This window comes from Lagenorhynchus albirostris, chromosome 17, assembly GCF_949774975.1.
Source record: "Lagenorhynchus albirostris chromosome 17, mLagAlb1.1, whole genome shotgun sequence".
NCBI classification, from domain to species: domain Eukaryota; kingdom Metazoa; phylum Chordata; class Mammalia; order Artiodactyla; family Delphinidae; genus Lagenorhynchus; species Lagenorhynchus albirostris.
In genome coordinates, this window is record NC_083111.1 from 48,724,518 (window position 1) to 48,750,327 (window position 25,810).

The following is a 25,810-nucleotide window of genomic DNA, read 5'->3' on the forward strand; positions in this document are numbered from 1 at the left end:
TGTCTAATTTCTAAAGGAAAGGTCTTTTGGAGAAATAGTTTAAAATTTGTAGTGCTCGCTAAGAACTACTTTAAAAATAACAAGTTTTCTGTTGTGGAAATAATGCAAATTTCTGTTTTTTATTCTTGTCTTGTATTCCAGGCCCTGGTTTGCATTTTTTAAAAAGAAGTTGACTTGCCTGAGATTGGTCACATTCATGATAATAAGTGGCAGAGTTTGTACCACTTGATTATACAGTAGTCCATTAACATTCTCAAAGAATTTACTCAACTCTTGTAACCACTTTGACAGTATTTGCTCTGTGAAGTGTAAACATTTAAGGACCCCTTTAGATCTTTAGTGAGTCTGTTGCCTACCTAAGGCGCACCACTTTTTTTTCAATCATTTTTTTAAACTTCTTCACTTTTTCTCAATTTTCATTACTATCACTAGAGGTTGGCTTTCTTTTTGGTGACATTTTAAAGTAAGAAATAAAGCTCTTACCACTTCTTGAGAGTTACTGTGTGACACCATGAGTAGAAAGCACAAATCCTGAGATCAGAATCAGATGCTTTACGGTCACTTGGCCCTGGTCACTAGTAAAGTGGCTTCTTCCATGTACCAGGGAGATTCTGATTCATGCTTCAGGAAAGTGACAAATGTCTATATAACCTGCATCTTTATTGCTAAGGGAGGCAAGGTGCAGGCAAGATACTGCCACAAGCCCACTCTGCTTAGGCTTAGCTTTATGTATTTCTTAAAATCAAAATATTTTTCTTCTTTTGATCCCTCTCTATTAGCCTTTTAACCCAGAGTTTCTCTTCAGGACCTTATAGCACCAGCAACCCCGGGTCTATACTATGGTCCCTTCCATTATCATGTCATTAGATCATGGGGAGCTAGCTGGTGTGTTTTAAGGACAAGGTGCAGTATGACAGAAGTGGGCATTCTGAGAGTGTGAGTAGTACGCTCATGCTGCTTTCCTGTGTCTTTAAAATCTACTCCCGCCACTTGAAGAGGGAATCATATTGGCTACACCTGATGTCATAAATAGGTGACTGGAAAACACCCAGTTTATGAGAGGTCTTGGGCTGATGATCTCTAGATGTCCCATAATTGTGTCCAATGTCTACCAGGAACCATTAGCAGAATCAAAGTGGAAGGTTCCTTTTATTTATGTAGGGTTAATCTCCTCATTGGTACATACCTATGGCCTCACCAGCTTTATGTCCTAAATATGATGGGCCAGCGTGATGTCCTGTGAAATAGTGATATGGTCAGAGCCTCTGGTCAAATGAAATTGAGGCACAGAGCTGAAGAGCCGATATTACTCTAAGGTGGTGCTTCTCACACTCTGGTGTGCATCAGAATCGTCTGAAGGGCTTGTTAAAACACAGATCACTGACACCACCTCCAGAATTCCCGAATCAGTAGATCTGGGGTGGGATGGAGAAGTTACTTCTAACAAGTTTCCAGTGGGGCATGCTGTTGCTGCTTCAGGGACCACTCTTTGAGAATGACTGCTCTAAGGCAAGTTGGGGACGATGTGTTGCTGTCCTTGTTAGGTGAAAGTAAATTCCTTTTGGAGGAAAAAGCATTGGCCAGATAAGAGCTGCATATGTGTTGCCAAGGCTGTACTGATTTGCTATAGTAGAGAGATCACATCTGGAAAAGTACTTTAGCCATTTGATTAAGGTTGCTTAAGACAATGTATTAACAACATATCCAGTTAAAATGGACAGGTGCCACCGATTACTACCCCTGAATCTGTTTTTGATGGTGTCACTCATCTCTGAAAGCCCTGTCTACAGTATTGCTTTTGATTTTCTATCATGGTAGAGGGAGACCTCTAATGTTTTTTGTTTTGCCACCTCGACCATAAAAATGTTTATCCAGGAAGCCAGTATGGTGATTGTGCTATTGTGAAATACAGCTATTTGAAGTAGACACACCTGGGCTTGGGAAATTACACTGGGTTGGGTTTGGGATCTGTTAGTTCGCATTCTCCTCCGGAGTTGCCCCTGTGTAATCTGAAATTGGCCCCCGTACACAGAGGGCAGGGAGAGACTGAAGAAGAGGCAGACCACTCCAGATTGGTAGGTGGCAGATTTAATAAGCAAGAAAACTTACATATGAGGCTTGTCTTGGGTGGCCACAAGAAGAGTAGATCTCCGCACCCACCCGCCAGAATCTTAAAAGTTTATATAGAGGCCTTCACTGGGCTCAGTCACACATACCGTCCAGGTGATCTCAGCACCACTTTACTCTCAAGGCTGAGGCCTTGGGCAGCTTGTAGTGCGGGGAAGGCCAGTGGAACATACCTTCAAAGGACAGGAGAGGGGATGAGGGACTTCCGTTTGCCAGGGTCCAGCTCATGGGTCATGTCCTCTCGATTATCTCCTCCAACAGGGTCCCACCAAGCCCCTGTAAAAAGCCCAGTCTCTGAAGCTAGCATGTTGAATCTAGAATCAATACACTCCTATCAGTATTAGCACCATCTAAAATTTTGTTCTTTCCTCCATAATCCAGCACCCTCAAACCAATATAAATGTATAGTGTCTTACAAATAATGTATAATCCTTTTTTTCAGATTTAATTTTGACTTGACCCTCCCAGGGCATGATGGGGTAGAACTCTTCTTATAGATTGAGACATTGAAGCGTGGTGGGGATGGGGTATGAGGCTATTTATTTGCTTCTTACAAAGTAAATCTTTCAGATGAGTGCCTCAACAGACCAGGGATGAGGGTCTGCTTTGAGGACTGGGGGTTCAGAGTCCTGTGTGGGGACTCTGAACCTTGTCATGTATCCCTGCTTCAGATCTTGACGTTCCACTGCCTTCTTATCACAATATCACTGCATCTCCAATGTGAAAGGGAAGCAAATTTAACTGATATAATTTGGCAACCTGCAGGATCAAACTGTGCCTTTGGTTTTCAACTTCAGCCTTGAGATAGTAAAGTGGTGCTGAGATCACCTGGACAGTATGTGTGACTGAGCCCAGTGAAGGCCTCTATATAAACTTTTAAGATTCTGGCTGGCGGGTACGGAGATCTGCTCATCCCAAGACAAGCCTCGTATTTAAGTTTTCTTGCTTATTAAATCTGCCACCTACCAATCTGGAGTGGTCTGCATCTTTTTAATCTTTCTGTTTCACTCCACACCTTGAGCCAAGAATTCAGGGATGCCAGTATGTCGCTCTCTTCCTAAGCCGAACAGCACCCCTAGAAGCACTCACTTCAGCCCATAGTCCTTGAATACATGATGGTCTTTATACCTTTCTCTGCTTGTCTGGCAGCAGCCACTCAGCCTTGTCTTCACCGGGCACATAATTCTAAGAAGTTCTTTGAATCTAAGTGATTATAAGGATAATGCAATTAGTTGTTTTTCTGCTATATACCATGGGCTGCCAGATTTCCATCTTTAAATACTGACAGAATGTTTGCTCGCTTTTGGCCCCCAGTTAGTCCAGAAAACCAGTTCTAGAATTCTTCCCGTTTCACCAAGGTCACTTACAACTTGTTCTTTATATAATTTTTATGCCAGTTGGTCTTCTTGGTTGCAAACAATAGAAACCAACTTTGACTAACTGAAGCAGAAAATGGGTGGATGTTGGGTAGCTTGTTGGATCAATGGAGAGGCTGGAGAACCAGGGAGAAGCACAGGGAACCAGAACACAGCTAAGATCATACCATAAGATCAGTCTGTCACCAGTGCCAATGCCAGTGGACACTTCCTGAACCATTGTCCCTGGACACTTATTTTGGCACTGTGGGTGTTATTGATCCCACTGCAACTGCCTCAAATAATCTGACTGTTCTTTTATACAAGAATCTCAATACCTGGAGCATCCACGTGGCCAAGCTTAGATTATGTCCCTATGTTTTTGTTGTCAGGTTGCACCCCTGCATCTGTCCTTAAGCTTCTGTAGCATCCCACCTACTTTGGGATTCCCCAAAATAGGACTGCTGGGCAGATGGATATGGAAATGTTCATTGTAAAGCTCAGTGCAAGACAGAGTTAGTTAACTAACAAGGAGAAAATTTCATTGTGGTACCTACAGTTGCTTTGAAATTTATGTCCAGCTCTGCTATTCAAGTCTTTGTTACCCTCTTCATAAACTTCCTGAGCCATAAAGTGTCCTTAGAGACCATCCAGTAGTTCATCGTGTTCATTTTACTGATGAATGCTCTGAGACTCAAAGACAGAAAATTATCTGCCAGAGGTGACACCAGCAGTTAATGACAGAGCTGGAACCAGAATTACAATGCTGGCATTATTTCCAGCAAAGGATTATATAAAATACTCCATGTATTTTGGTTCTCATTGTCTATATATCATAGTTTGGCTCTGCTCTTTTTCAGAATGGAGGTATAGTTTGCCTTCTTAATTGCCCTCTTCTTCCTTGTTCTTGCTAGTACTGATAGTAACTACCACAGGATTTCTACCAGGAACTGACCATTTTCTTAAAGTTTCCTACCTTTTATTTCTCTGAGTGTTAAAAGTATAATCAACAGGACTATTTTAATTATTAATGCTAGAATTTCAAAAGCAGCATTGATTTTTTTTTATGCTGTGGTTAGTTATTGGGTGAGTTTCTGAGCCTTCTTTGAGAATAAAATTTGAAAAGGAGAAATTCTTGTGTGAGACCATGAAGGCTCTGGGTTACTGAGAGAGTTGAAGAAGGTGTGTCGTTCAGGGAGGAGAGAGGGAACGGACTGAAGAGCCTAGAAAGTTTGAATCATTGCTCAGTTCATGGGTTTACATAGCACTTACCATGCTAAATACTAGTTTAATAATATGATATTCTGAGTATAAGATTAAGGACACAAGGGCTTCCCTGGTGGCGCAATGGTTGAGAGTCCGCCTGCCGATGCAGGGGACACGGGTTCGTGCCCGAGTCCGGGAGAATCCCACATGCCGCGGAGCGGCTGGTCCCTTGAGCCATGGCCGCTGAGCGTGCGCGTCCGGAGCCTGTGCTCCGCAACGGAAGAGACCACAACAGTGAGAGGCCCGCGTACCACAAAAAAAAAAAAAAGAAAGAAAGAAAAAGAGGGGCTTCCCTGGTGGCGCAGTGGTTGAGAGTCCGCCTGCCGATGCAGGGGACACGGTTCGTGCCCCGGTCCGGGAAGATCCCACATGCCGCACAGCGGCTGGGCCCGTGAGCCATGGCCGCTGAGCCTGCGCGTCTGGAGCCTGTGCTCCGCAACGGGAGAGGCCACAGCAGTGAGAGGCCCGCGTACCGCAAAAAAAAAAAAAAAAAAAAAAAGATTAAGGACACAAGAAATGTCACAGTGAGTCAGGTTAGTAGTCTTTCCATCTCAGTCAAGGTTTGGTTTCTGAGAATGATACCTAGGACATTTTGTGGAAGAACATAAAAGATTCCTGTCAAGAATTTTATTTAAACAATTAGGGAAATATGCTCATTCTGTTTTTTCAACCATCTGGGATGAGTTCAATAACAGGCTGACTATCCATTATTTAAAGTGCTATTATTTGTTCTAAAATTATCTGTTCCAGGGAATTCCCTGGTGTCCTGTGGTTAGGACTCCAAGCTTGCACTGCAGGGGGCACGGTTTCGATCCCTGGTCGGGGAACTAAGATACTGCAAGCTGCGTGGCGTGGCCAAAATAAAATTTTTTTAGATAGATAGATAGATTGATTGATTTTAAAAATTACCTGTTCCAGAATTACCTGCTTCAGGAGGTACATGTATCATCTGAATATGATAAACATAGTTTGAGGTTTTACTGTCTTTGATTAATGTGTCCTGTGAACATTTGTTGAGTTTTGTTTCATGTTAGAAGATTCTCAGTCCTCTTTTGATATCCTTCTTCCTCTTCATTCTTATTGGCATTCCTGCCTGTCTCATGCTTTGGGGAAGGGTAATTTTCAGGGAGAGTTGGGTGGCAACTTAGTATCAGGGTTACAGAGGACAGATATGGAGTCATTTGGACCCAGGTTCCTATCCTGATTGCCATTTACTACTTATGTGACCCTATGAAAGGTGCTCAAAGAGCCTCAGTTTCCTCATCTGCAAAGTGGAGACAAGAATATCCCTCTCAGGGACTTCCCTGGTGGCACAGTGGTTAAGAATCCGCCTGCCAATGCAGAGGACGTGGGTTCGATCCCTGGTCCAGGAAGATCCCACATGCCGCAGAGCGACTAAGCCCGTGGGCCACAACTACTGAGCCCATGCGCAGCAACTACTGAAGACTGTGCTCCACAAGAGAAGCCACCGCAATGAGAAGCCCGAGCAAAAACAACATCCCTCTCACAGGATTGTTGTAAAAACAACTGGTATATGAGAAAGCACAGTGCCTAGTTTATGATAGGTGCTGAATAAATCTCATTTATTATTAGTAGCATTAGCTCAGGAATAAGGGCACTTAATTCTAATTTAGGCTAGATTTGGGGATTTCAGTAACAATTTCAATGAGAAATTGGATTTCATTTTCTCACTTGTAATCTGAGAAAACGGATTAGCTCAGTAGTTTTCAAACTGTGATCTCTGGAGGTGCTTTGAGGTCACTGGTGGGGAAGGGAAGTGGTGAGAGGTGTCTCAGAGGGAGGACTTCCTGTTCAGCGGGAGCAGCTGTGCTTTTATTTATTTAATATATTAAGCTTCTTTGTAACCTCTTAGTTAAAGAAACTAATCCTTGGCAGAATGCACACACACATTTTAAAAGCAACAGTCTTAAAAGTCTACTCAGGTTCCTTCCAAATCTAAAAAAAATTTCTTTATGTCTATTAGTTTGCAACAGAGCTTGAACATTAGTGACCCACATTAGATCTGATCTGAAGACATGTTTTGTTTGTCCTGTACATTATTTTAAATGTTCACATTAAAATTTTTTTACATTTGGAGATTTCACGTACAAATCCGGGTTCTGTTTTCTTATGAAAAATTGAAATACCTAACAGCTCTGTGCTCCCACTCTCCAATAACAGTCCACTAGAACTGAGTAGCAGCTGCTCCCCAACTACTCCTGCTGTCTTATACCCTTCTGAATTTATCTGCCTGGCCACTGAAGGTATTTTGAGTTTTCAGCATCTGATTTATCCCTGCAGATTGCATGAACAGCAACGTTATTGGATTAACCAGTGTTGGCACTCTAGAAGAATTAAACAGAGGATGTGACTTGCATGTTTGCCCCATAAGAAAATTGTTCTAATATAGCAAAAAGTACATGTGTTACTTTCATTTCGTCTGCCCTGGACAATAATAGTCCTTAAGTGCTGACCATCAATTTATTTATAGCTATTGTAGAATGGCTCTGAGTTAGAAGAATTAAATAGTGTGTTTTAATTATTTCCATCATAAGAGTTGATTACCAGACACTCAAAATTTGTAGGAACTAGGCTTACTTGGAACAGGAAACAAAGAGGTAAATGCTACCAGTTGCCCATGCCTCCCTTTATTCCACCTCAGTCCGAGAGGAGGATACTCACACAAGCTGGGCATTCTCCCCCTCCAGACAGAGAAAATTGAGAGAAGTACCCTACTGTTTGCTCTCCAACAAGCTCTTGTTAGGTGGCAAAGGTTTAGGCCTCAGCACCATTCAGATAAGGGAGATACAGTGTACAACCGTGGCAGCCCTGTCTTTGCTCAGTCACTGCCCCATCAGGGCAGGGTGAATTCTCCGGTGGTCCAAAGTCCTCCACAGCTCTTGTCCTCTAATTGTTGGGTGTGGCTTCTGTATGTGCCCTTTAAATGAGATTTGTTAATTGTAGTATTGTAATCACATCTCATATTTACTTATTAATCTTTTTTTGTCTGCTTGGCCTTTCATTTACTAAGAAATAGGAATTGAAATTTCTGATTGTGATCATGGAATTGTCCACTTCTTCTTGTAGATTTGTTGCTTTTCATTTTACATATTTTATGCTATTTTATTAGGTGTATGCAGTACTCAGCAATGCATTTTAATGTATATCTGTTGCAGTTTATGTAGAATCTGAATGTGTTGTGGCCAGAGATATTTAATTGGTCACAGTGCTGAAAATAGAAGTCCTCATTCTCCTATTTTTCAGAGATGTCTCAGTGTTCATAGCTCACTGATGAGACCCTTCCCCTGTTTTTTTTGTACAGCTATAGATTTTCTTTTTCTTTTTTTGTGGTAAGCGGGCCTCTCACTGCTGTGGCCTCTCCCGTTGCGGAGCACAGCCTCCGGTCACGCAGGCTCAGCGGCCATGGCTCACGGGCCCAGCTGCTCCGCTGCACGTGGGATCTTCCCAGACCGGGGCACGAACCCGTGTTCCCTGCATCGGCAGGCGGACTCTCAACCACTGCGCCACCAGGGAAGCCCCTGAATCAGATTTTTGAATCCAATTTTTCGTCTAACTCTACATGTTCTCTTTGGATAATTACATTCAATTATTTCAGTTACTGTTTTTATAATGATGACTTCCACATCTATATCCTTAACCTAAAGTCTCTCGCCTGCAGAGCTCTATTTGTTTAACTTCCTGTTAGTAGACATCCACACTCAAATGTCCCACAGGTACTTCATACTGTCCATCAACAGGTGAATGGATAAACAAATTATGGTATAGCCGTACAATAGAGTACCACTCAGCAATTAAAAAGAATGAAGTATTGATACACAGAACAACAGGATGACTCTCAAAATGATGCTGAGTGAAAGAAGCCAGACAAAAAAGAAAATATACTGTATAAGTTTATGAAAAATTCTAGAAAACACCACTCTTTAGTGACAGAAAACAGATCAGTGGTTGCCAGGGAAGGTTACAGGTGGGGGAAGAGGGTGTTGCTGAGAGGGGAGATAAGAGGAGGGATTACCAAGAGGCAAGAGGAAACTTCTGGTAGTGATGGATGAATTTGTTACCTTGATTATGGTAATGGTTTCAAAACCCATCAATGTGTGGACTTTATACATGTTCAGTTTATCGTACATCGATTGTACCTGAATAAAGCTGGGAAAAAACCCTCATTATTAACGACTTTTAACAGAAAAACAATAATCCCTGTCCACTGTTCTCTATCCCCACCCAGTCCTCCTCCCCAGTGGCAGCCACTTTGAACTCTTTTAGGTGTTCCTCTGCTACATGGGCCATATTCTACCTAATATGCTTAGTGTGTTATTTGGATTCATCAATTTAGAACTTCAGGCAGTAGACTTTTAGTCTTTCCTTCATTATGGTAGTTGATAATATATTTCTCTTACTTTACCACTTTTACTTCTCCTCTCAGCCTCTTAATACAATTTGTTTTCACTGCTGAATCAAGTAGTGTACTTTGATTGCATTTATTTCCATAAAACCTCCCCCCACCCACGTAGTTAATACAGCAATTGCATTTTTCCCCATTTGCTTTGTTTTCTGTGTGCCTATGGTTACTTTTTTTTTAGATATCCCAGCAGACCTGTTAGACATATAGCAGTAATTATCTCAGATGCTCAGAATATCCTATAATCTGTCAGTTCCAATCCCCCACTCCCATCCCCTTGGAGATCTTCCTCCTTCAGCTGTCTGTCCTCCTATCAATATGCTCTGACTTCTTTCTGGTCTAAATGCGTAGCTGTCGTGCTTTGGCTTCCCCTTGCCATGCTTAGTGTTGGATCAACTAATTCCCGAGTCCCATGTCATTTTCCTTCCTAGTTTATTCATGTACTCCTTCAGTTGGTTTTAGGAATACTACATCCTCTAATTGCTTCCTAAAAAAGCATATCTGAAAGTTAAAAATTTCGCTTCCTTACAGGGCCAAAAAGGTCATTATTTTACTGTCACCTAAATGTTTGGTTGGGTATAGCATTCTAGGTTGAAAGTAATATTCCTTCAGAATTTTAGAAATTATTTCTGCATTGCCTTCTAGCATCTGATATTACCAAATAGTCAGAATTTAATTCCTTTGCATGTGACCTGTTTTTTTCTATCTGGAAATATTTATGATCTTTTCTTTATCTTGATACTCTGAAATTTTTGGACATGCCTTGTCATTGTTCATTCATTGATCTAGATATTGTTTATTCAGTAAGTATTTATAGAGAAATCACTCTACACACACACAGTTCTAGGCACTGTGGATACAGCAGTAAAAAAAAAATAGATAAAATCCCTTCCGTTCCTGGAATTTACATTCTAGTGGTGAAGGCAGAAATTAAGAAATAAACTAGTGAACATATAAACTAGTAACATAATGAAATGTCACGTACTGATAAGGACTATAAAGAAATACAAAATATAATAATGGAACTGAGAATGACAGTATACATTTTTATGTAGGGTGGGCAGGGAATGCCTCTCTGAGGTAACCGTTGAACAGAGACCCAGTTGAGCAGAGACACAAGCCATGTGACTACCTGGTGGAAGAGTGTTCTAGATGAAGGGAACAGCAAATGCAAATCCTGAAGCAGACATATACATGGAATGTTGAGAGGCAAAAGACCAGTTTGGTGGCAACGGAGTAAGAAAAGGAGTTACAAAATGAAACTGGAGACATAGCTAAGGGCCAGGAAATTTAGGGCCTTATAGGACTTGGTAAGGACTTTAAAATTTTTTCTATTGGGGTCTTTTGAACAAGGACAAACTTGCATTTTAAAGAATCACATCGGTAGGAGTATGGATTGGTACAGAATTGTAAGATAAGCAGGAGTGGTAAGTAGTGAGACCTGTTAGCAGGCTATTTCAATAGTCTAGGTGAAATATATACTGGCTAAGATGTAGTAACTTAATAACAGTGAGAAATGGTCAAATTTGAAATATATTTTGGAAGGAGAGCCAATAGGATTTGCTGATGGATTGGATATGGGATGAGAGAAAGAGAGGAGTAGAGGATGAATGTTTAGATTCTTGGCCTGAGTAACTTGATGAATGGTGGTACCACATTACTGAGATGGGGAGACTAAGGGAGTGTTTGGGGGATAGGGTGTAGTGGGTTTGAGTTGTGTTTTGGACATGGTGGGTTTGAGATAATGTGTTGACAGCCAAGTGGAGTTGTCCAGAAGGCAGATGGTCATTCAAGTCTAGGGTTCACAGGAGAGATGGAGGCCAGAAATAAATTTGTGAATCCTTCATGTATAGTTGGTATTTAATACCATGATTCTGGATTAGTTTCTCCTGAGGAGTGGGTATACATAGGGTAGAGGTCTGAGGATTGAGCCCTGGAGCTCCTCAATATTGAGACTTGAGAAATGGAAGAAATCAGAAAAGGATCAGACAGTGAGATCCATAGAAATTCAGGAAAATTCGTATTCTAGAAGCCAATTGAAAAAAGTGTCTCAGGAGGAGGACAGGATCCCACTGTGTCAAATGTTAAAGAGTTGAGTAGGATGAGGACTCAATTGACCATTTGATTTGACAATCTGAAGTTTATTGGTAACTCTGACAAGCTGTTTCATTGAAGTATGGGGACAAAACCTGATTGGAGAGTGGGCTCAAAAGGAAATGGAAGAGCAGAATTGGAGAAAGTGGGTAAAGACAACTGTTTTCAGGGTTTCTTCTATAAAGAGGAAGAGAAAAATGAAGTAATAGCTGGGTGGGGGTGGGAATGTGGAGTCAAGGAAAGATTTTTTTTTTTTAATTTTTGGCTGCGTTGGGTCTTTGTTGCTGCACGCGGGCTTTCTCTAGTTGCGGTGAGCGGGGGCTACTGTTCATTGTGATGCGAGGGCTTCTCATTGCGGTGGCTTCTCTTGTTGTGGAGCACGGGCTCTAGGCTCACGGGCTTCGGTGGTTGTGGCATGCAGGCTCAATAGTTGTGGCTCACAGGCTCTAGAGCGCAGGTTCAGTAGTTGTGGTGCACAGGCTTAGCTGCTCCGCAGCATGTGGGATCTTCCTGGACCAGGGATCGAACCCATGTCCCCTGCCTTGGCAGGCGGATTCTTAACCACTGCGCCACCAGGGAAGCCCAAGGAAAGATTTTTTTTTTTTATGGTGAGAGATAATAAGTAAGTTTGTATGATGGGGGAATCACTGTAACACAGAGGGGGAAATTACTGCAAGAATAGGAGACAGGACAGTTACCAGAGCAAAGTCCTTGACTAGACAAGTGGGAAGAGATCCAGTGTACAAATGGAAGACTTGGTTGGTTAGGAGTTCAAGCTGTTCAGCTGTTTAAATAGTGAAGGCAGAGAATGCGGATAAGCTGCAGTTAGGTTTGGTACCTTTTGTGAGAGAATAAGGAAGTTGTCTTCTGGTTATTTCTGATTTCTCAGTGAACTAGGAACAGAATCATCAACTGAGAGGATGGGGTGTGGAACTGGAGGTTTGGAAAAAGAGGAGAATGTGAGAGAGATCTCTGTAAAAGAGAGTTCATTGACTGACATTTTAACCCAGAAATGTTTTAGTAGCAGGATTGCAGTGTGCTGCCAACCTTTTAAGTGTGGAAGCTGGTATCCTTTTGTTCTGAGAAATGTTCTTAATTTCTTCTTTGATTATCACCCCAATTCGCATTTTCCTTGTTTCTTTCTGGAAGTCCTTTAGTCAGGAGTTGGGCACTTGGAGTGATCCTCCTATTGTCCATCTCTTCCTTCAGCTTTATCTTCTAATCCTTCTATAGAGTTTTTAATTTCAGCTATCTTACTATTTTTAAATTTTCCATAGCATCTTATTCTTCTGTAATGGAAGCGATAGCTTCTCACTTAAGCTCTTCAGGGTTTTGTTTGTTTTGTGATTTGTTTTCTTCTGTTCCCTGCATAGTCTCTATTTCCTCCAAATTTCCTTTTATCTGCTTGCTTGTTTTGGTCTCTGTCTTTCATGATGCTTTCTTCAAATGCCTGATGATCCTCGGCTGCCCATTCATGTTTGTGGGGCCCTGAAAAGCTCTGTGTGCATGAATGGGACTGGTCACCGGTGGGCTTCATGGTAAGGTGAGCTTGAGGTTGACTAGCTTTTTCATTGTCAATGTGTAGAGAGAGGTCTTTTCTCCAAGACTGTTGGGTTTTTTCAAAGATTGGGGATGGTAGGTATATGCCTGTTTGCCAACCTTTTGGGAATAGAGCAGAAAAAGATGAGGGCTTCCTGTTTCTGTAGGTAGACTCTTACTCAGTCCCCCTTTCGTCACTGTGGATTGTACTTCTGCCCTGCTCTGTGCCTGATACCCAAGTGCAGAACGTCTCTAGTGCCGTCTCTTCTGGAAACAACTCTGGTAGAATGCGGTGGTCATCTGGCTGCCTGGGTGGGGATGGGGGGTGACATAGTGAGGAAGTAATTTTGTAAACATTCCTCCAATTTTAGCCTTTTATGCTACTTGGTGCTTCAAAGAACTGAGACTCTCAGATTCTTTAGGGCAAATCAGCTCATTCTCATGTGAATCCCTCCACTCCAGCTTTGTCCCATTAAGTGACTTATCACTCCTCTAATAGCTTTCTGTCGCTCAAAGTTTAGGGCTTTCTTTTTTGTTGTTTTGTTTCATTTTTGTTTTTTGGAAAACTCAGATATGATAATGTAGTTTCTCTTGTTCACTTACTAATAGATTAGTACCTTTTGTTTTCTTTATTGTTATGTTACTAAGGAAGCAAGGAGGAGGGAAAGGAGATAAACATATGTGCTCAATCCACCATGTTTTTCCAGAACCTATCCACACTCTCTAAAGGGTAATCACAATAACTAATAATTATTGAGTACTTACCTGTATGCCAGACACTGTTATAAATGCTTTACATTTATTAACTTAGTATTCACAATGATCTTATGAGACAGGTACTGTTATTATTGCCAGTTTACAGATGAAGAAACTAAGGCACAGAGAATTTAAGTAACTTGCCAAAGTTATAAAACTAGTAAATGTGGAGCTAGCATTCAAACTTAGCTGTCAGACTGTAGAGACACCTCCTGCTTACAACTGTCCCATAGTATCCCACTCGTTTTTCTTGTTTTTTTTTTTTTTTTTGCGGTACGCGGGCCTCTCACTGTTGTGGCCTCTCCCGTTGCGGAGCACAGGCTCCGGACGCGCAGGCTCAGCGGCCGTGGCTCACGGGCCCAGCCGCTCCGCGGCATGTGGGATCTTTCTGGACCGGGGCACGAACCCGCGTCCCCTGCATCGGCAGGTGGACTCTCAACCACTGCGCCACCAGGGAAGCCCCCCACTCATTATTTTTAAATCCAAGCAATTTAGCGTGTCATCTTTGCTGTCTATGATCAGGTCCAGAGAACCTCTCCAGTCTCATCTCTCTCTACTCTGTCCTTGACTTCACCTCTTTGACCTTATCTTATAGTCATACTGGACTTCTTGCCCTGAATACTCCATGTTCTTGTGATCCTCGTGCCTTTTTCATGCTGTTCTCTCCACCCCAAACATTCCTTTATTCTCTAGAATGCACAGTAAAGTGTTAAGGTATTTCAGCATATACTTACATATTAAATATTTGTATGATCTGTTTCATCTAGCAATCAACTCATACTTTTGATTTGTTTTGATTTAGCATGTCTTCTTGAAAAATGCATAGTTGAATAAAATAATATTTCACTGTGTATTAAGGGTTCTTATGTCTAACTAAACAAAATTATCTCCTCAAATTTGATTATATTGAGAGTGGGATTTAAAGATTCTTTTGGAGACTAAATGAAAAAGTATATACCAAAAAATTCATTTGTTATATTAAAATGTTTTCTAACCTTATCTCACTGTTTTTCTTAATAGCTTTTTCTTCCTCTTGCAAATCTGGAATGTTCACCAAATGTTGAAACTTTCCTTTGCAAAGCTTTTGTACCAACCTGCACAGAGCAAATTGATGTGGTTCCACCCTGTCGTAAATTTTGTGAGAAAGTGTATTCTGACTGCAAAAAATTAATGGACACTTTTGGGATCCGATGGCCTGAGGAACTTGAATGTGACAGGTAAATTATGTTTTCAGCTGAAAGCTACTGATGATATTTCAATATTGGTATTAATTTTCCAGAATATTAGTGACAGGCTTTCATTATTTAAGTCAGCAGCTGTTTACTGCACACTTAATATATGTTAGGCACTTACTATATATCAACACTGTAAACAGTGGTGAGCAAAACCAGACTTGGTTCTTGTTTTCAGGGAACTCACAGTGGGGTGGGAGGAACAGAGAGTAATCCAATAATCATAAAAATAAATGCAAAATTACAACTGTGTTAATACATCAAATGAGGGTGCATAGTTCTATGAGAATGTGTGATGGTGCCTTTGCCCTAAACTGGGGAGAAATGGGCCTTATTATCAATTCATGGACCTTTTTGCATCTGTCTTGATTGATTACTTTTATCTCCTATTCTCTAGATGTTGGGAGCTTGTAATTTGAAATTTTCTACTAACATAAAGACACCTCATATAATAAATCTGGGAAGGAAGGTGGCTCCCTTTTTGTTCTTTTTCTGTAGACTGAAGAAACTACAGACCCTTGTGGAACTCATACATTTCTGGTAGATACCTAATCACTTTCCAGAACAACTTAGTACATAGTAAAGGTGAAGATGCTCATGCCATACATCTTAGGAGATCCCCTTCTATAGAAACTTTTTCACAAACAAGGAATCGTATGCAAGAATACTTATTGTAACATTATTCATAATTTTTTTAAATGAGAAAAAGTCTGAAAGTCCACTGTAAGAATGATAAGTAAATTGTGATGTATTTACACACTAGAATACTACTATACAGTTTTAAGATGAATGCAGGTGACCCACATCTGTCAATATGGATAAATCTAAAAATTATAGCATAAGTTAAAAAAAAGTATGATGTATATAGCACAATGTCATTTATATAAAGTTCAAAACCTATAAAATAATACTATATAACATTGTAGTTGGAAAATAACATAGTAAAATATTTTAAATTGCATGAGGAGAAATAAAAACTGAACTTATAGTAATGAATATTTTGGAAGAGAGAGAAAAGAGAATAGGACCAGAAAAGGGTCCAAACTGTATCTGTAATGTTATATTGCTTTATTTAAAAAGATATAAAACAAAACTGACATACCACCTTTTGAAAAAGCTTGTAGATACATCTGTGTTGTTTTTATGGGCATATGTTTTTTTATTTTCTATTTTTATCTAAAGCATATTTCAAACGCTTTCTCCTTAAAAACCTCCACTAATTTCTAAACTATGTAGATCCTCCAAAATAATTCTGGTGTGTGGAGACAACTCAGTGATAAAGTTCTGCACAAAACAGCAATATCCCTTTCTATCTCTCTGGTCTGCCCATAAACAAGGGAGGCAAACAGCCACACTGCAACAAAATGTGATGTGAGTTAAGCTGGTCCTCGGCCTTCCTCTTCTTGCCCTTCTTTATGAACTTAGATATCACTTGAACTCTGTCCTCTCCATCCGGGAAATGATCTCATTTCAGTCATTTTAGTTGTCATCACCTTACTATGTGGCTGATCTACTTTGCTCATGGATGCTAGAAAATAAAAACTTATTTCCCCAAGACATATTTCAAATGCTTAAACAGACAAGCCAGCATTTTTTTGTCTAAAGAATACCAATCAAGATAAATTCTTTCTTAAGTACTTAGTCTTGAAACCAGAAATTATTTAACAATTATTAATTGATTGTTTTCTGAGTAAGGGAATTTTCATGTTCACTTGCCTGATACTTAATATATTTGTTAGTGTGTTGGGGTCTCATTAACACCTACAAGTTTTTAGTCAACTTCAAAACTTTCTCCCCAGCTCTAAAGCTGTAATCTGTTTAAGCTCATTTGTCTTCCCATCAGTTACGAATGCATAAGGAAATATCTTATAGTTGGAAAGCAGAGTATTAAAATAGTGACTCAAAAATGTCAACTTCATGTATTCTATTTTAAAATCTTTACAGATTACAATACTGTGACGAGTCTGTTCCTGTAACTTTTGATCAACACACAGAGTTTCTCAGTCCTCACAAGAAAACAGAACAAGTCCAAAGAGACATTGGATTTTGGTGTCCAAGGCATCTTAAGACTTCTGGGGGACAAGGCTATAAGTTTCTGGGAATTGACCAATGTGCACCTCCATGCCCCAACATGTATTTTAAAAGTGATGAGCTAGAGTTTGCAAAAAGTTTTATTGGAATAGTTTCAATATTTTGTCTTTGTGCAACTCTGTTTACATTCCTTACTTTTTTAATTGATGTTAGAAGGTTCAGATACCCTGAGAGACCAATTATATATTACTCTGTCTGTTACAGCATTGTATCTCTTATGTACTTCATTGGATTCTTGCTAGGCAATAGCACAGCCTGCAATAAGGCAGATGAGAAACTAGAACTTGGTGACACAGTTGTTCTAGGCTCTCAAAATAAGGCTTGCACCGTTTTGTTTATGTTTTTGTATTTTTTCACAATGGCTGGCACTGTGTGGTGGGTGATTCTTACCATTACTTGGTTCTTAGCTGCTGGGAGAAAATGGAGTTGTGAAGCCATTGAACAGAAAGCAGTGTGGTTTCATGCTGTTGCATGGGGAATACCAGGTTTTCTGACCGTTATGCTTCTTGCTATGAACAAAGTTGAAGGAGACAATATTAGTGGAGTTTGCTTTGTCGGCCTTTATGACCTGGATGCCTCTCGCTACTTTGTACTCTTGCCACTGTGCCTTTGTGTGTTTGTCGGGCTCTCTCTTCTTTTAGCTGGCATTATTTCCTTAAATCATGTTCGACAAGTTATACAACACGATGGCCGGAACCAAGAGAAACTAAAGAAATTTATGATTCGAATTGGAGTCTTCAGTGGCCTGTATCTTGTGCCATTAGTGACACTTCTTGGATGTTACGTCTATGAGCAAGTGAACAGGATAACCTGGGAGATAACTTGGGTCTCTGACCATTGTCGTCAGTACCACATCCCATGTCCTTACCAGGTAAAACCTATCATTTGTGTTATTTCACTATTTAATTTTAACATGGCAAATGTTCCCTGGAAATATCTTTGAATTAGTCATGACCATAAAATTAGATTTCAGGTGAGAAAATCCAATAGACAGAGGGAGTTGTTCCCTACGCCTCAGTTGAAACTAGGGTAAGTGTCCCAAAAGTTCTTTCCTGAAGTTTTAGCTTCAGTTACAATAGTAAAGTGCCTCCTTTAGCTATTCTTTTAAAAATTAAATTGGATTGCAAAGGCAAATGAATAGTACTGCAGAACAGAATCAGAGGAACAGGTCTTGTCATAGGGAGAAAAAGAGAAGTAACTTGCAGGATTTCCCTGGCGGTACAGTGGTTAGGACTTGGTGCTTCCACTGCAGGGGGCCAGGGTTCAATCCCAGACTGAGGAACTAAAATTCTGCAAGCTGAACAGAGCAGCCAAACAAAAGAGAGAGAGAGAGAAGTAGTTGTTTTTAATTCTTCAGTTAGTTGGGGAAAACCTTATTTGGGTTTATAATAAAATGGTATATATCATCTTATACTTTGCTTGTATATGCTTATAAAAACAGAATTTATGCCGAAACCACCCTGTCATTTCTTATGACAAAACGCACAATTAAAATATGTTTCATATGTTTCTGATGCTTCTGGTTGGATTAAAGTGGTGATTTTAAGATTAAAAAAAATAAATATCTGAAAATAGAAAATCTCTTAAAGCATTTTAGTTGAGTTTTTTTAAATAGAAACTTTGTTTTTAATAGATTTTATATATTTTCTTGAATATTTATATATGGTATTAACTAATTATATTGAGTGTGAGCGCTGTCATGTCACCACAGTGTATCAGATCAAGCAATGTGTGGGCTGAATTATTTTACATAATTTATATTCTAGAAAATTACTGCACTGTAACACAGTGAAATCTATTTTACATACTGATATGTGGGGATAATGGTTTTATTTGCCTTACATCCTGTCCATAGTGTGTTATCCATTGTCTGTTTTCACTATATGATTAATAAGCGAGCTCTCTTAAAGTGATACTGCTGTATTAAATGTCTCCTAGATTCCTCAGTATTTTTGGCAAACTAGGGGGGGAAGGCAACTGTTACATACTACTAAAAAGTTTAAGATATATGATTTTTTATTATTTTTAAAAATTTTTTTATTTTTATTTTTGGCTGTGTTGGGTCTTTGTTTCCGTGCGAGGGCTTTCTCTAGTTGTGGCAAGCGGGGGCCACTCTTCATCGCGGTGCGCGGGCCTCTCTTGTTGCAGAGCGCAGGCTCAGTAGTTGTGGCTCACGGGCCTAGTTGCTCCGCGGCATGTGGGATCTTCCCAGACCAGGGCTCGAACCCGTGTCCCCTGCACTGGCAGGCCGATTCTCAACCACTGCACCACCAGGGAAGCCCAAGATACATGATTTTTTAAGATTACGTTTCATGTAAAGAAAGAAACGATATTAGAAGATAAAGTGAGAAAATTCTAATCTTATAGTGGGGAAGGACTTTATGATATAAAATGCAGGAGCTATAAAAGAAAAGATTGCTAAATTTGACTAAGGAAAAAACTTTTTCCAGATTCTGCATGGCAAAAAAACCCACCATAATCAAAGTCAGGAGACCAACTGGGAAAATTTATTCACTCATCACATCACAATTGAAGGGCTAATTTCCTTATTTAAAAAGAGTTCCTATAGATCAATAAGAAAAAAACCAACAACCTGATATAAAAATGAGAAAAGAAGGTATAGAGGGGTCACAAAAAAGGAAAATAAAAAAGCTGTTCTTAAACATATGAAAAATGTTATGACAGATGCAAATTAAAGTTATAATAAAATTATATTTCTGCTTACGACAGGATTTATAACCACTGTATTGATGAAACTGGCAAAATGCACGTTCTAGACTTTGCTGTTCAATTAGTTCAACCTTCTATGGAAAGCATTTTGATAATATCTGGCATTTAAAATGCTCATACTCTTTGATCCTGTCCTTCTGGGAATTTATCAGCAGCTCTGTTCACAAATGTGAGAAATTATATACATACAAAGATAGTCACTGCAACATTATTTGCAATGGCAATAGGTTGGAAGTAACCTGAATATCTATTAGTAGGGATAGCTGAATAATTATAGTTCATCCACACAATGGAACAGCCTTTAAAAAGAATGAAGTGCTCTAGAATGGTCTCCAAGAAATATTACTAAGTGCAAAAATCAAGATATAATGCATAATATATAGTATTTTGATACTTGTAACATTTAAAAAATAATATTTGAAAGTTTATGCTTGAAAGAAAAGTATGATTTAATTTTTACAAAATTTCCACATTTTTACATTTTACTGATACTTATTTTGCTGTAAGTTTTTGTAATAAAACATCAACAATGCATAAAGACTCTAAAATAGTATGTTGTTATAATGAGTTTAAATGTATTTTTTTATAGATTATAGTGAAGGAAAAGATAAATATTGAGAAGCAGATATTTTGGCAATTATAAGAAGCTGCTGTACTTATAGGGGAAAAAAATGCCAGATATCAAGCCAAGATGTAAGAGGTCCTTCCTAAATATATTTAATAAGTATTTTTCCCTTTCTAGCTATATATTTTGATAAAAGTTCTTTGTTCAGAACTTCTGTACTACACTTAAAGCACTTTTTATATTATGTTATATCAAACATTTCATAATAAGACAAAATGATTTATACTTTTTGTTCAAGTTTTGCATTGACTATATAGACTTTTCTCCACTTTAAATGTATCACGAAAATTCTTATTCATTACTTTTTTGTAGGCCAAAACAGAAACTCGACCAGAGTTGGCTTTATTTATGATAAAATATCTGATGACATTAATTGTTGGCATCTCTGCTGTCTTCTGGGTTGGAAGCAAAAAGACATGCACAGAATGGGCTGGGTTTTTTAAACGAAGTCGCAAGAAAGAGTAAGAATCTATTGAATTATCTGACATTGTTTTAAAATAAATAGATCAAATACCAAATCATTGTACTGGAGTTTCATTATGTCAACTGTTGTTTCAAGTTGAAATCTTTTTCATGGAGAGATATGCTTTATTTTAGCATTTGTTACGATGGTCTTTGACATGTACTATTCTATTGAAATATGAATGAAAAGTTTGTAAAAAGTGCATTTTCTTTCCATGGCTTATAATATATCTAGTATTATTACTGCTATCATTAAGTTCATTGTTTTGGGTTCAGAATTTTAAATAATTTTATCCTTTTTTATCAATGATGAAAGATGAAATGGGTCAAATATATATAAGGCAGTCTATAGAGTACGATTCAAATGTGATGTACAATCATTACCTTTAAATTTTATTACACATAATACTGACTTAACATGTCACTTATTTGCCTTGCTTAAGATGGTAAAAGTTTGAGCTTATGGAATATTCTGTAACAATATAGTAGATTTACATTTATGAGTAAATAGTTAATTTTGTTATTTATATATGTTATACATTGTGTACAATCAACAATGTAGTATAGAGTGTTTTAAACTGTTCCCAATTGGTTTGATTAATGAACTCTTTTTGTGGTAAAAATTTCAGAACCTTTTCACAAGTAAGTTTTTGAAGTCTGAAGAATTGCATTTAACTGGACTTTAATTTTTTTGAACAATTATTATATCTCTATCCTGTATTTATATACCCACACTAACTTCAGAATAACTTGCTAAAACTTGAATGTTAGAAAGAAAACAATTGCATTTAAACAAAGACCATTAATTATATTCTGTGTTCTTTCTCTCTGGTTTACTTTCATATTTAATATATTTATATATGATACACATACAGATAATCCCCTACTTTATGCTGGTTTGAGTTTTCTTGCCCTCATCTTCTGATTTTGTCTATTTAATTTCTTTCTACTCTTTATGCTGACAAAAGCAACTAACAGTGTATGCACAAAAAGATTTCATTTCATGGCAATCTACTTATATCTCATAGTATTTATAATCCCAGATTTTATAAATAATGTAAATCATATAGATCATAACTTTAATGAATTAGGATTTTTGGCACAAGATATGTGATATGCTTTATGATTTCTGTTATAACACTTAACATTTATCAAGTAAACTCTCTCCTTGGATTTTCTTACAGTCCAATCAGTGAAAGTCGAAGAGTACTACAGGAGTCGTGTGAGTTTTTCTTAAAGCACAATTCTAAAGTTAAACACAAAAAGAAGCACTACAAACCAAGTTCACATAAGCTGAAGGTCATTTCCAAATCCATGGGAACCAGCACAGGAGCTACAGCAAATCATGGCACTTCTGCAGTAGCAATCACTAACCATGATTACTTAGGACAGGAAACTTTGACAGAAATACAAACCTCACCAGAAACATCACCAGTGAGAGAGGTGAGAGCGGATGGAGCGAGCACCTCCAAATTACGAGAACAGGACTGTGAGGAACCTGCCTCCCCAGCAGCATCCAGCTCCAAACTCTGCGGGGAGCAGACCGACGGGAAAGGCCGGGCAGCCAATGTGAATGATAAGAGCAGTGTGTCTGAAAGTGCACGGAGTGAAGGAAGGTGAGCTTGGACTTTGCTATCTTAAACCATGACTCTTTTGAATACTGCATTGCACATTTTTCATTAAAGCATGACATATCTGGAAAGAAAGCATTCTTGAAATGACATGATCATGTCATGTCCACTTCCTTAATCCAAGGAAGTTTGGGTTTTGCCTATAAATGCTATTTCGTAGTTTAATTCTTAGCATTGAGAAGACCCTTTGATGTTTATTGTTCAGATAGAAAAGTAATGTTCATTTCTGTGGTAATTGTTAACAGCTGCTTGTATATTTAGGGAAATGTTTAAGATTCATATAAAATACAGGCCATTAAGTTTCAATTAGTACTACATTATAGTACTGTCTAAAAGGTATTTGTCAGACTTCCCTAGTGGTGCAGTGGTAAAGAATCCGCCTGCCAACACAGGGGACATGGGTTCGAGCCCTGGTCTGGGAAGATCCCACATGCCGCGGAGCAACTAAGCCAGTGCGCAACAACTACTGAGCCGGCGCTCTAGAGCCCGCGAGCCACAACTACTGAGCTCGCGTGCCTAGAGCCCGTGCTTTGCAACAAGAGAAGCCACTGCAATGAGAAGCCCGTGCACCATAACGAAGAGTAGGCCCCACTTGCCACAACTAGAGAAAGCCTGCGCACAGCAATGAAGACCCAACACAGCCAAAAGTAAATGATAAATACATTAAAATATATATATATATATGTGTATATATATATATATATATATATATATATATATATATAAAATAAAGAGAAGCAAGAAGAACTACAGTCCTGCAGCCTGTGGAACAAAACCCACATTCACAGAAAGATAGACAAGATGAAAAGGCAGAGGGCTATGTACCAGATGAAGGAACAAGATAAAACCCCAGAAAAACAACTAAATGAAGTGGAGATAGGCAACCTTCCAGAAAGAGAATTCAGAATAATGATAGTGAAGATGATCCAGGACCTCGGAAAAAGAATGGAGGCAAAGATCAAGAAGATGCAAGAAATGTTTAAAAAAGACCCAGAAGAATTAAAGAACAAACAAACAGAGATGAACAATACAATAACTGAAATGAAAACTACACTAGAAGGAATCAATAGCAGAATAACTGAGGCAGAAGAACGGATAAGTGACCTAGAAGACAGAATGGTGGAATTCACTGCTGTGGAACAGAATAAAGAAAAAAGAATCAAAAGAAATGAAGACAGCCTGAGACCTCTGGGACAACATTAAACACAACAACATTCCCATTATAGGGGTCCCAGAAGGAGAAGAGAGAGAGAAAGGACCAGAGAAAATATTTGAAGAGATAATAGTTGAAAATTTCCCTAACATGGGAAAGGAAATAGCCACCCAAGTCCAGGAAGTGCAGCAAGTCCCATACAGGATAAATCCAAGGAGAAACACACCGAGACACGTAGTAATCAAATTGGCAAAAATTAAAGACAAAGAAAAATTCTTGAAAGCAGCAAGGGAAAAACGACAAATAACATAGAAGGGAACTCCCATAAGGTTAACAGCTGATTTCTCAGCAGAAACTCAACAAGCCAGAAGGGAGTGGCATGATATACTTAAAGTGATGAAAGGGAAGAGCCTACAACCAAGATTACTCTACCTGGCAAGGATCTCATTCAGATTCGATGGAGAAATCAAAAGCTTTACAGACAAGCAAAAGCCAAGAGAATTCAGCACCACCAAACCAGCTCTACAACAAATGCTAAAGGAACTTCTCTAAGCAGGAAACACAAGAAAAGAAAAGGACCTACAAAAACAAACCCAAAACAATTAAGAAAATGGTTATAGGGACATACACATCGATAATCACCTTAAATGTGAATGGATTAAATGCTCCAACCAAAAGACACAGGCTTGCTGAATGGATACAAAACCAAGACCCATCTGTATGCTGTCTACAAGAGACCCACTTCAGACCTAGGGACACATACAGACTGAAAGTGAGGGGATGGAAAAAGATATTCCATGCACATGGAAATCAAAAGAAACCTGGAGTAGCAATACTCATATCAGATAAAATAGACTTTAAAATAAAGAATGTTACAAGACACAAGGAAGGACACTACATAATGATCAAGGGATCAATCCAAGAAGAAGATGTAACAATTATAAATATATATGCACCCAACATAGAAGCACCTCAATACATAAGGCAACTGCTAACAGCTATAAAAGAGGAAATCGACAGTAACACAATAATACTGGGGGACTTTAACACCTCACTTACACCAATGGACAGATCATCCAAAATGAAAATAAATAAGGAAACAGAAGCTTTAAATGACATAATAGACCAGATAGATATAATTGATATTTATAGGACATTCCATCCAGCAGATTACACTTTCTTCTCAAGTGCGCACAGAACATTTTCCAGGATAGATCACCTCTTGGGTCACAAATCAAGCCTCAGTAAATTTAAGAAAATTGAAATCATATCAAGCATCTTTTCTGACCACAACGCTATGAGATTAGAAATGAATTACAGGGAAAAAAACGTAAAAAACACAAAACACATGGAGGCTAAACAATACATTACTAAATAACCAAGAGATCACTGAAGAAATCAAAGAGGAAATCAAAAATACCTAGAGACAAATGACAATGAAAACACAACGATCCGAAACCTGTGGGATGCAGCGTAAGCAGTTCTAAGAGGGAAGTTTATAGCTATACAAGCCTACCTCAAGAAACAAGAAAAATCTCAAATAAACAATCTAACCGTCCACCTGAAGGAACTAGAGAAAGAAGAACAAACAAAATCCAAAGTTAGCAGAAGGAAAGAAATCATAAAGATCAGAGCAGAAACAAATGAAATAGAAACAAAGGAAACAATAGCAAAGATCAGTAAAACTAAAAGTTGGTCCTTGAGAAGATAAACAAAGTTGACAAACCATTAGCCAGACTCATCAAGAAAAAGAGGGAGAGGACTCAAATCAATAAAATTAGAAATGAAAAAGGAGAAGTTACAACAGATACCCAGAAATACAAAGCATCCTAAGAGACTACTTACAAGCAACTCTATGCCAGTAAAACGGACAACCTGGAAGAAATGGACAAATTCTTAGAAAGGTGTAACTTTCCAAGACTGAACCAGGAAGAAATAGAAAATATGAACAGACCAATCACAAGGAATGAAAGTGAAACTGTGATTAAAAATCTTCCAACAAACAAAAGTCCAGGACCAGCTGGCTTCACAGGTGAATTCTTTCAAACATTTAGAGAAGAGCTAACACCCATCCTTCTCAAACTCTTCCAAACAATTGCAGAGGAAGGAACGCTCCCAAACTCATTCTATGAGGCCACCATCACCCTGATACCAAAACCAGACAAAGATACTACAAAAAAAGAAAATTACAGACCAATATCACTGATGAATATAGATGCAAAAATCCTCAACAAAATACTAGCACGCAGAATCCAGCAACACATTAAAAGGATCATACACCATGATGAAGCATGGTTTATCCCAGGGATGCAAGGATTCTTCAACATAC

General features: G+C 38.8%; 1 protein-coding gene across 7 annotated transcripts in view; it reads left to right on the forward strand.

The window, feature by feature from the left end:
- FZD6 (frizzled class receptor 6) overlaps positions 1–25,810 on the forward strand; it is a 43,453-nt gene that overhangs the window by 10,031 nt on the left and 7,612 nt on the right. For 6 of the 7 annotated variants that reach the window (XM_060128076.1, XM_060128079.1, XM_060128075.1 and 3 more), the window contains 4 exons: positions 14,578–14,774; positions 16,734–17,751; positions 20,548–20,696; positions 21,882–22,313. In XM_060128076.1, the coding sequence (XP_059984059.1) occupies positions 14,578–14,774; positions 16,734–17,751; positions 20,548–20,696; positions 21,882–22,313 (1,796 nt within the window). Of the gene's footprint in view, positions 1–5,223; positions 5,282–14,577; positions 14,775–16,733; positions 17,752–20,547; positions 20,697–21,881; positions 22,314–25,810 lie in introns of those variants that run through there. The other variant, XM_060128077.1, reaches the window with a different exon arrangement.